This window comes from Balaenoptera musculus, chromosome Y, assembly GCF_009873245.2.
Source record: "Balaenoptera musculus isolate JJ_BM4_2016_0621 chromosome Y, mBalMus1.pri.v3, whole genome shotgun sequence".
NCBI classification, from domain to species: Eukaryota; Metazoa; Chordata; class Mammalia; order Artiodactyla; family Balaenopteridae; genus Balaenoptera; species Balaenoptera musculus.
Window position 1 is genome coordinate 2,158,491 of NC_045807.1, and position 12,682 is coordinate 2,171,172.

The 12,682-nt window shown below is 41.7% G+C and overlaps 1 protein-coding gene across 1 annotated transcript in view; it reads right to left on the bottom strand.

The window, feature by feature from the left end:
- LOC118889465 (lysine-specific demethylase 5D-like) overlaps positions 1-12,682 on the bottom strand; it is a 52,919-nt gene that overhangs the window by 6,204 nt on the left and 34,033 nt on the right. Inside the window, exons 7-10 of the mRNA XM_036841228.1 lie at positions 1,102-1,221; positions 785-979; positions 330-511; positions 123-247 (exon numbers count right to left, since the gene is read on the bottom strand). Coding sequence (XP_036697123.1) covers positions 123-247; positions 330-511; positions 785-979; positions 1,102-1,221 — 622 coding nt within the window. The remainder of the gene's footprint in view (positions 1-122; positions 248-329; positions 512-784; positions 980-1,101; positions 1,222-12,682) is intronic.

A 12,682-nucleotide genomic window follows, 5' to 3' on the forward strand; every position in this document is an offset into this window, starting at 1 on the left:
GAGAGACAGTTAAAGTTTCAAGAGGTAGGCAGTATTACGAACAGTTGGAGAAAAGAGGTTGGGAGTGCTGAAGAAAAAGAAACAACGCTTGCCCTTGGGTTGTTCCACCTCTTATCACTTACTCCGCTTCCGGCCATCCTCTACCTCTAGGGCCACTCGCACTTTGTTAGCCCAGGTGTCAAAGGACTTGGCCCGAACCTTCAGCTTATGTAGCATGGCAGGGAGCTCATCCAAGGTGTAACGATACCTGGGGGAATGGTGCAAAGAAAAGCACATCTGGCCCAGTTCTATAAACTCCTCTGTGTCCTCTAAGTAGGCCCCATGCTCACCGCAGGTACTGCCGGCTACTGGAACACTTGCAGAGGTCATTGATGTGGGAAAGGCAGACAAGGCCATCTGGGCAGTCATAGCAGGCCAGGGCTGATAGGAAGCATGTCGTCTTGCACTTGATGCACTGGCGTTCATCATCTGGGAGCAGCTCGAAAGCCTCTCGCTCAGCCTCCGTGATGCCCTGGGGGTGTTCAACCCACATATACTGTAAAGACTAGGAGCAGGGTTGTGGACACCCCACCTCAGCCAACACCGAGCCCTGCTGTGGGCTCAACCTTGTAAGGACAGCTGTAGAGAAATCGGAAGAAAAAAATATAAACAAATACAGTTTTTCTTCATCTTCAAAATGTATGACTTAAGAGATGAGGAACAGAATTCTTACTCAATTTCTGTCTATGTCTCCCATCCATAGGCTACTTCATTGAATCCCTGAGTTCTGTTCTCCATCACGCACCTTGTCCAATAGGGATTTTCGTAAACGTCGCTCCTCCTGCACCATAATGAACATCTCCTTGTACACAGCCACAGCCAGGTTCAAGTCTAACTTCTCTGGAAAGGCAGCCATTTTGCATATGAGCTCCTCATGGGAGAAGACACAGTAGCGCCGAAGTCGGCGGTAGTGTTCGATGCACTGGCGTCCAGCAGGCAGCTGTAAGCAGTTCAAGACTATATTAGAGAATCTGGAGACCAGAGTGCTTACCTTCTCCACAATAACCTCTACTCATATTCTTTACACTTTTCTATCTGCAAACCCATCCATTCCAGACTCACCCAGTCAGCAGTACAAAAGTTGACAGCCTCTGCAAAGTTGTAGCCTTGGTTAAAGCCGCTGTGGTAAGCTCGAGGGAAAGTGATGACAAATTCTCCTGCACACTGATTTGTGCGCACAACCTGAAAAGAAGAGACAGGAGGGTGTGGGTCAGGACTAAGGATGGGAGGACGTAGAGTTAAGAATGCTTTTCACATAAACTCTACTTCATTTACGTGCCCTAAAAGAGAAAATGAAGAGTGTGATGGTTAAAAGTGATATTCAGACAAAAGTACAGAGGAAAATAATGCCCAATTGAAGAATTAAATACACGAATCATCCATAAACGAGAAGAAAATTCTTAACGTCAACAAATAAAGAAATGTCAATTTCAAAGGTCGGGAAATAATATTAGCACAAATGATGGAATGGGAACTCCAAACTTTTGTCCCTCTACCAACGATTAGGCTGGCAAAAAGTGTCCTAAGCATTTTCAAAATTCTGCAGTAAAATCACAAACTACAAAAACCATAAATTAAAAACAAAAAAATGAAAACACAAAGAAGAAGAAATTTTTAAAATGTCACAAGTACACCATGGTGTCATAACTTCTCTGCCTATGACCCCTTCAACCCAATCTTAACAGCTACCTTGAGGACAGCAGTTTTAAGATCCTGGTGCAGCCTGCTGGTGCCTGCAGCACAATGTACACCTTGTTTTCAAAAAACTGATGTGTGTTTTGACCTGTCATATGGCTCCCTGAAAAATTAGCTCAAGTACCTCCCCTTATTTCATCTGCCTGAGGGTTTCCCCTCAGGAATAGAAGTGGCTTCACATGTTCTGTTTGTTGAAAGCATGCAAAGAAAAATGTATTACCCATTGTCACCTTTACTAAGAGAAAAAAGACTGACCAAAAAATAAATTCTAAAATGCCTGGGAAGTAAAAGGCAAGGGAAAGAGATATTTGGGGAAATAAGGGCTCTGAAAAGCTCCTACTTATTTCTGAAAATTGAGAAGGCTATACGAATACTAAGGAAAAAAACCTGTGAAGACCCTAAACTCCTACCTCTGGCTGATTTTTTGGCTACAATCAGGTGGTTACAGTTTTAAACAGTTTTCACTAAGCACTGAAAAAGAGGCCCCAACCAGAGCCAACCTGGGAAGACTGGGAGGATATATTTTTCTTTCTCCTTGGTTTAAGGAAAAGTCTCACTGATAGATGACTACCACTCTAATGGAACAGAGAAAAAGAATAGACTTTACAAGATTACTTCAAGCCCATAAAAAAGACATTCAAAGTCATTAGTCATTAGGGAAATGCACATCAAAATCACACGAGATACTTCTTCTTACCACTGTGATGGCCAAAAAAATTTTTTTAAAGAAAATAACTGGATGGCAAAAATGTAGAAAAAATGGAACCTGTCAATAGGAAAGTATACTGGTGGATCCACTATGGAACACAGTATGGAGGTTCCTTAGAAAGTTAAACGTTGAATCATATGATGCATTTCTGGCTATATAACAAAGAATTGAAAGCAAGCGCTCAGGGACTTCCCTGGCGGTCCAGTGGTTAAGACTTCACCTTCAAGGAAGACCTTCAAGATGGCAGAGGAGTAAGACATGGAGATCACCTTCCTCTCCACAAATACATCAAAAATACATCTACATGTGAAAGAACTCCTACAGAACTGAACGCTGAACAGAAGACCTACTGAACGCTGGCAGAAGACCTCAGACTTCCCAAGAGGCAAGAAACCCCCCACGTACCTGGGTAGAGAAAAAGAAGAAAAAAACAGAGACAAAAGAATAGGGACAGGACCCACACCTCTGGGAGGGAGCTGTGAAGGAGGAAAAGTTTCCACACACTAGGGAGACCCTTCACTGGTGGATGGGGGTGGCAGGGGGGAAGCTTCGGAGCCACGGAGGAGAGCGCAGTAATAGGGGTGCAGAGGGCAAAGCAGAGAGATGCCCGCAGAGGATCGGTGCCGACCAGCACTCACCAGCCTGAGAGGCTTGTCTGCTCACCTGCTGGGGCAGGTGGTGGCTGGGAGCTGAGGCTCGGGCTTTGGAGGTCAGATCCCAGGGAGAGGACTGGGGTTGGCTGCATGAACACAGCCGGAAGGGGGATAGTGAACCACAGCTACCTGGGAGAGAGTCCAGGAAACAGTGTGGAACTGCCTAAGAGGGTAAGAGACCACTGTTTTGGTGTGTGCAAGGAGAGGGGATTCAGAACACCATCTAAACGAGCTCCAGAAACGGGCGCGAGCCGTGGCTATCAGCACGGACCCCAGAGATGGGCATGAGACTCTAAGGCTGCTGCTGCCGCCACCAAGAAGCCTGTGTGTAAGCACAGGTCACTCTCCACACATCCCCTCCCGGGGCCTGTGTAGCCCGCCACGGCCAGGGTCCCGTGATCCAGGGGCAACTTCCCTGGGAGAACACACGGCACACCTCAGGCTGGGGCAACGTCACGCCGGCTTCTGTGGCTGCAGGCTCGTCCCACATCCCATAGCCCTCCTTCTCCCCGGCCTGAGTGAGCCAGAGCCCCCGAATCAGCTGCTTCTTTAACCCCGTCCTGTGTGAGCGAAGAACAGATGCCCTCAGGCGACCTACACGCAGAGGCGGGTCCAAATCCAAAGCTGAACCCCAAGAGCCGTGCGAACAAAGACGAGAATGGAAATCTCTCCCAGCAGCCTCAGGAGCAGAGGATTAAATCTCCACAATCAACCTGATGTACCTGCATCTGTGGAACACCTGAATAGACAACGAATCATCCCAAATTGAGGAGGTGGACTTTGGGAGGAACTGTAGACTTGGGGTTTGCTTTCTGCACCTAATTTCTTTCTGGTTTTATGTTTATTTTAGTTTTTAGTTCTTATCATTGGTGGATTAGTTTATTGGTTGGTTTGCTCTCTTCCTCTTTATTTTTATTTCCTTTTTTCTCTTTTTGTGAGTGTGTGTATGTTTCTTTGTGTGATTTTATCTGTTTAGGTTTGCTTTACCACCATTTGTTTTGGGATTCTTTCTTTTCTTTTTTTTTCTTCCTTTTCTTCCGAGCTGTGCAGCTGGCAGGATATTGGTGCTATGGCCAGGTGTTGGGCCTGAGCCTCCAAGGTGGTAGAGCCAAGTCCGGGACACTGGACCACCAGAGACCTTCCAGCCCCACATAACAACAATCAGTGAGACCTCTCCCAGAGATCTCTGCCGCAACACTAAGACTGAGCTCCACCCAACAGCAAGCAAGCTCCAGTGCTGGATGACCCATGACAAACAACAATCAAGAGAGCAAAAACCCCACCCATTAGCAGAGGCTGCCTAAAGTCATAATAAGTTCAGACACCCCAAAATACACCACCAGACGTGGACCTGCCCACCAGAAAGACAAGATCCAACCCCACCCACCAGAGCACAGGCACCAGTCGCCTCCACCTCAAGCCTACACAAGCCATTAAACCAACCACACCCACTGGGGGAAGATACCAAAAAAACCCAGGAACTACGAACCTGCAACCTGAGAAAAGGAGACCCCAAACACAGTAAGGTAAGCAAAATTAAGAAGACAGAGAAACACACAGCAGATGAAGGAACAAGGTAAAAACCCACTTGACCAAACAAATGAAGAGGAAATAGGCAGTCTACCTGAAAAAGAATTCAGAGTAATCACAGTAAAGATAATCCAGAATCTTGGAAATAGAATGGAGAAAATACAAGAAAGGTTTAACAAGGACCTAGAAGAACTAAAGAGGAACAAAGCAATGATGAAAAACACAATAAATGAAATTAAAAATACTGTAGAAGGGATCAATAGCAGAATAACTGAGGCAGAAGAACGGGTAAGTGACCTGGAAGATAAAATAGTGGAAATTACTACCACAGAGCAGAATAAAGAAAAAAGAATGCAAAGAATTGAGAACAGTCTCACTCAGAGACCTCTGGGACAACATTAAACACACCAACATTTGAATTATAGGGGTCCCAGAAGAAGAAGAGAAAAAGAAAAGGTCTGAGAAAATATATGAAGAGATTACAATTGTAAGCTTCCCTGACATCGGAATGGAAGTAGTCAATCAACTCCAGGAAGCACAGAGAGTCCCATACAGGATAAATCCAAGGAGAAACATGCCAAGACACACATTAATCAAACTATCAAAATTGAAGAAAAGAAAGAATATTAAAAGCAACAATAACATACAAGGGAAACACCATAAAGATAACAGCTAATGTTTGAGCAGAAACTTTGCAGTTCAGAAGGGAGTGGCAGGATATATTAAAAGTGATCAAAGGGAGAAACCTCCAACCAAGATTACTCTACCCAGCAAGGATCTCATTCAGATTCGACAGAGAAATTAAAACCTTTACAGACAAGCAAAAGCTAAGAGAATTCAGCACCACCACACTAGCTTTACAGCAAATGCCAAAGGAACTTCTCCAGGCAGGAAACACAAGAGAAGGAAAAGACCTACAATAACAAACCAAAAGAATTAAGAAAATAGTAATAGGAACATACATATCAACAATTACCTTAAATGTAAATGGATAAAATGCTCCAATCAAAAGGCAGAGACTGGCTGAATGGACACAAAAACAAGACCCATATATATGCTGTCTATAAGAGACACACTTCAAACCTAGGGACACAAACAGACTAAAATTGGGGGAAGGCAAAAAGATATTCCATGCAAATAGAAATCAAAGAAAGGTGGAGTAACAATACTCATGTCAGACAAAACAGACTCTAAAATAAAGACTATTACAAGAGACAAAGAAGGACACCACATAACGATCAAGGGATGAATCCAAGAAGAAGATACAACAATTAAATATTTATGCACCCAACACAGGAGATCCTCAATATAGAAGGCAAATGCTAACAGCCTTAAAAGGGGAAATCGACAGTAACAGAGTAATAGTAGGGGACTTTAACACCCCATTTCACCAGTGGACAGATCATTCAAATGAATATAAATAAGGAAACACAAGCTTTAAATGACAGAGATGGACTTAACTGATTGATATTTATAGGATATTCCATCCCAAAACAACAGACTACATTTTCTTCTCAAGTGCACATGGAACATTCTCCAGAAGAGACCATATCGTGGGTCACAAGTCAAGCCTCAGTATTTAAGAAAACTGAAATCATATCAAGTACCTTTTGTGGCCACAATGCTATGAGACTAGATATCAACTACAGGAAAAAACCTGCAAAAAATACAAACACATGAGGGCTAAACAATACACTACTGAACAACCGATGGATCACTGAAGAAATTAAAGAGGAAATCAAAAAATACCTAGAGAGGAAGGAAAATGAAAGCATAATGTTCCAAAACTTCTGGGATACAGCAAAAGCAGTTCTAAGAGGGAAGTTTACAGCAATACAACCCTACCTCAAGAAACATCTCAAATAAACAACATAACCTTACAACTAAAGCAATTGGAGAAAAAAAGAACTAAAAAAGCCCAAAGTTTGCAACAAGAAAAAAATCATAAAGACCAGATAAGAAATAAATGAAAAGAAATAAAAGAAACAATAGCAAAGATCAATAAAACTAAAAGCTGGCTCCTTGAGAAGATAAACAAAATTAATAAACCATTAGCCAGACTCATCAAGAAAAAAAGGGAGAAGACTCAAATCATCAGAATTAAAAATGAAAAAGAAGTAACACTGACACTGCAGAAATACAAAGGATCATGAGAGACTACTACAAGCAACTTTATGCCAATAAAATGGTCAACCTGGAAGAAATGGACAAATTCTTAGAAAGATATAACCCTCTAAGACTGAACCACGAGGAAACAGAAAACATGAACAGACCAATCCCAAGTAATGAAGTTGAAACTGTGATTAACAATCTTCCAGCCAACAAAATTCAAGGACCAGATGGCTTCACAGGTGAATTCTATCAAACATTTAGAGAAGAGCTAATACCCATTCTTCTCAAACTCTTCCAAAATACAGCAGAGGGAGGAACACTCCCAAACTCATTCTACAAGGCCACCAACATCTTGATACCAAAACCAGACAAAGATGTCACAAAAAGGAAAACTACAGGCCTAAATCACTGATGAACACAGATGCAAAAATCCTCAACAAAATACTAGCAAACAGAATCCAACAGCACATTAAAAGGATCGTACACCACAATCAAGTGGGGTTTATCCCAGGAATGCAAGGATTCTTCAATATATGCAAATCAATGTGATATACTACATTAACAAACTGAAGGAGAAAAACCGTATGATCATCTCAACAGATGCAGAGAAAGCTTTCGACAAAATTCAACACCCATTTATGATAAAAACCCTCCAGAAAGTAGGCATAGAGGGAACTTACCTCAACATAATAAAGGCCATATATGACAAACCCACAGCCAACATCGTTCTCCATGGTGAAAAACTGAAACCATTTCCACTAAGATCAGGAACAAGACAAGGCTGCCCACTCTCACCACTATTATTCAACATAGTTTTGGACGTGTTAGCCACAGCAATCAGAGAAGAAAAAGAAAAGGAATCCAAATCGGAAAAGAAAAAGTAAAGCTGTCACTGTTTGCAGATGACATGATACTATACATAGAGAATCCTAAAGATGCTACCAGAAAACTACTAGAGCTAATCAATGAATTTGGTAAAGTAGCAGGATACAAAATTAATGCACAGAAACCTCTTGCATTCCTATACACTAATGATGAAAAATCTGAAAGTGAAATTAAGAAAACACTCCCATTTACCATTGCAACAAAAAGAATAAAATATCTAGGAAGAAACCTACCTAAGGAGACAAAAGACCTGTATGCAGAAAATTATAAGACACTGATGAAAGAAATTAATAAAGATGATGCAAATAGATGGAGAGATATACCATGTTGTTGGATTGGAAGAATCAACATTGTGAAAATGACTATACTACCCAAAGCAATCTACAGATTCAATGCAGTCCCGAGAAAACAACCACTGGCATTTTTCACAGAACCAGAACAAAAAATTTCGCAATTTGTATGGAAACACAAAAGACCCCGAATAGCCAAAGCAATCTTGAGAAAGAAAAACACCATACCAGAGCTGGAGGAATCAGGCTCCTGGACTTCAGACTATATTACAAAGCTACAGTAATCAAGACAGTATGGTACTGGCACAAAAAAAGAAATATAGATCAATGGAATATCATAGAAAGCCCGGAGATAAACCCATGCATCTTTGGTCATCTTATCTATGACAAAGGAGGCAAGAATATAGAGTGGAGAAAAGACAGTCTCTTCAATAAGTGGTGCTGGGAAAACTGCACAGCTCCATGTAAAAGACTGAAATTTAAACTCTTCCTAACACCATACAGAAAAACTCAAAATGGATTAAAGACCGAAATGTAAGGCCAGACACTGCAAAACTCTTAGAGCAAAACACAGGCAGAACACTCTATGACATAAATCACAGCAAGATCCTTTTTGACCCACCTCCTAGAGAAATGGAAATAAAAACAAAAATAAATAAATGGGGCCTGATGAAACTTAAAAGCTTTTGCACAGCAAAGGAAACCATAAACGAGACACAAAGATAACCCTGAGAATGGGAGAAGTATTTGCAAACGAAGCAGTTCACAAAGGATTAATTTCTGAAATACACAAACAGCTCATGCAGCTCAGTATCAAAAAACCAATCAACCCAATCCAAAAATGGGCAGAAGACCTAAATAGACATTTCTCCAAAGAAGATATACAGATTGCCAACAAACACATTAAAGAATGTTCATCATTAATCATTAGAGAAATGTAAATCAAGACTACAATGAGATATCATCTCACACCAGTCAGAATGGCCATCATCAAAAAATCTACAAACAATAAATGCGGGAAAAGGGTGGTGGGAATGTAAACTGATACAGCCACTATGGAGAACAGTATGGAGGTTCCTCAAAAAACTAAAAAAAGAACTACCATATGACCCAGCAATCCCACTACTGGGTATATACTGTGAGAAAACCGTAATTCAAAAAGGGACATGTACCACAATATTCACTGCAGCACTATTTACAATAGCCAGAACACTCTATGACATAGATCACAGCAAGATCCTTTTTGATCCACCTCCTAGATTAATGAAAATAAATACAAAAATAAACAAATGGGACCTAATGAAACTTAAAAGCTTTTGCACAGCAAAGGAAACCATAAACAAGACAAAAAGACAACCCTCAGAATGGGAGAAAATATTTGCAAATGAAGCAACTGACAAAGGATTAATCTCCAAAATATAGAAGAAGCCAAACTGAGTTATTTGTAGTGAGGTGGATGGACCTACAGTGTGTCACACAGAGTGAAGTAAACCAGAAAGAGAAAAACAAATACCATATGCTAATACATATATATGGAATCTAAAATAAATGGATGTGATGAACCTAGGGGCTCGATGGGAATAAAGATGGAGACGTAGAGAATGGACCTGAGGACATGGGGGGGCATGGGAAGGGTAAGCTGGGATGAAGTAAGAGAGTAGCATGACATATATACACTACCAAATGTAAAAGAGCTAGCTAGTGGGAAGCTGCTGCATAGCACAGGGAGATCAGCTCAGTGCTTTGTGACCACCTAGTGGGGGGGGGGATAGGGAGGGTGGGAGGGAGGTTTAAGAGAGAGAGGATATGTGGATGTATGTATACATATAGCTGATTTGCTTTGTTATACAGCAGAAACTAACACAACATTGTAAAGAAATTATACTCCAATAAAGATGTTAAAAAAAGACTTTGCCTTCCAATGCAGGGGATGCGCGTTCAATCCCTGGTCTGGGAGCTAAGATCCCAAATGCCTCTAGGCCAGAAAACTGAAACATAAAACAGAAGTAATATCGTAACAAATTTAATAAAAAGACTTAAAAAAAAATGGTCCACGTCAAAAAAGTCCTTAAAAAAAAAAAGGAAGTGCTCAAACATTTTTACAGACCAATGTTGAAAAGCAGTATTATACACAATAGTCAAAACGTGGAAAAAACCTAAATGTCTATGGAGAGAAGAATGGATAAACAAAATGTGGCATATACATACAATGGAATACTTTTAAACCAAAAAATCAATGATGAATTGACATGCTACAACATGGATAAACCCTGAAATTATAATAAGTAAAAGAAGGTGAGACACAAAGGCTACATACTGTACAATTACATTTACAGGAAATATCCAGAATAGGTAAACCTGTATAGACCAAAAATAAGTCTTTGGCTCAAGGACTAGGAGAAAGGGGTGAATGGAGACTGACTAGATGGCTAAAGATTTGTTTTTGGAACTACACAGAGGTGGTGGTTGCACAACACTGTGGGTGTACTAACCCACTGAATTATTCACTTTTAAATGGTTTATTTTCTATTGTGTATTTTGTATTATGTATTTGTATTATGTATTATTTCAAATGACAACCCCCAAATTAGTTCAGGAAAGTCACTAAACAACAATGGTACCACAAAAGCAGCAATAACAAATACTGAGAGGAGGTGGTAATGACGCAATCTGATTTCTGGAGCTGCCACAATACAATACTCAGAAGTCCTATTTTCAAGAAAATATTAGAAGGCAAATGAAAAAATAGGAAAGTATGGCCTATTCAACAAAACTATCCCTGAAAACTGGACCTGACAAAACCTGAAAATCAATTGTCTTAAATAGGCACAGTTAAAATACTGTTCAAAGAACTGAAGAAAAACAGGAGAATGGTGTCCCCTGCAAATAGAGAATTTCAATAAAGTAAAAAATTATAAAAAGGAGACAGAAAAGTATTCTTAAGCCACAAAGGACAATAATTAAGGGAAGAAAGTCACTGGATGGTTTCAATAGATTTGGGTAGGCTAAAGAAAAAATCAGCAAGCTTTAAAATAGGTTGACTGAGATTATTCAGTCTGAGAAGCACCGGAAAAAAAAGAATAAAGAAAAATAACCTAAAACACCTGTGGGACACCAATAACATCAATACATGCATTACAGAAGTCCAGAGAAAGAGGACAGAAATAAACTAGCAGAAAGACATTTGAAGAAATAATGGCTGAACAATTCCCAAATTTTAGGAAAAAATGTGCACATCCAAGAAGCTCAATCCACTCGAAGTAGAATAAATTTAAAAAGACACAGTATAATCAAACTCTCAAAAGCCAAAACCAAAGACAGAATCTTGAGAGTAGCAAGACAGAAGCAATGCATCATATATAATGAATCCTCAATAAGACTATCAGCAGATTTCCCATCAGAAATCAGGGATGCCAGAAGTTTGCAATAACACAGAGTGATGAAAGAAAAAAGAATGAAGATATAAAGATAACATTGCTTATATGTGGAATCTAGAAAAATGATACAGATGAACTTATCTGCAAAGCAGAAACAGAGACACAGACATAGAGAACAAACATATGGACACCAAGCAGGGAAAGGAGGGGTGGGATGAATTGCGAGATTGACATATATACATTACTGGATTGACATATATACACTACTATGTATAAAATAGATAACTACCAAGAACCTACTGCACAGCACAGGGAACTCTATACTCAGCGCTCTGTGGTGACCTAAATGGGAAGGAAATCCAAAAAAGAAGGGATATATTTCTACGTATAACTGATTCACTTTGCTGTACAGCAGAAACTAATACAACACTGTAAAGCAACTGTACTCCAATAAAAATTAATTTTAAAAAAAGGAAATTACAGGGGGGGTCTGGGCAAGATAGTGGAAGAGTAAGACACGGAGATCACCTTCTTTCCCACAGATACATCAGAAATACATCTACACGTGGAACTGCTTCTATAGAACACCCACTGAATGCTGGCAGAAGACGGCAGACCTCCCAAAAGGCAAGACACTCCCCACATACCTGGGTAGGGCAAAAGAAAAAAGAAAAAACAGAGACAAAAGAATAGGGATGGGACCTGCACCAGTGGGAGGGAGCCGTGAAGGAGGAAAGGGTTCCACACACTAAGAAGCCCCTTCGCGGGCAGAGACTGCGGGTGGCGGAGGGGGAAGCTTCAGAGCCACGGAGGAGAGCACAGCCACACGGGTGCGGACGGCACAGCGGAGAGATTCCCGCACAGAGGATCGGCACCGACCAGCACTCACCAGCCCGAGAGGCTTGTCTACTCACCCGCCAGGGCGGGCGGGGGCTGGGAGCTGAGGTTCGGGCTTCAGTTGGTCGGATCGCAGGGAGAGGACTGGGGTTGGCGGCGAGAACACAGCCTGAAGGGGTTAGCGCACCACAGCTAGCCGGGAGGGAGTCCGGGAAAAGGTCTGGAGCTGCCGAACAGGCAAGAGACTTTTTCTTGCCTCTTTGTCTCCTGGTGCGCGAGGAGAGGGGATTCAGAGTGCCGCATAAAGGAGCTCCAGAGACGGGCGCGAGCCGTGGCTATCAGCGCAGACCCCAGAGACGGGTGTGAGATGCTAAGGCTGCTGCTGCCGCCACCAAAAAGCCTGTGTGCGAGCACAGGTCACTCTCCACACCGCCCCTCCCGGGAGCCCGTGCAGCCCGCCACTGCCAGCGTCCCGTGATCCGGGGACAACCTCCCTGGGAGAACACACGGCGCGCCTCAGGCTGCTGCAACGTCACGACGCCTCTGCCGCTGCAG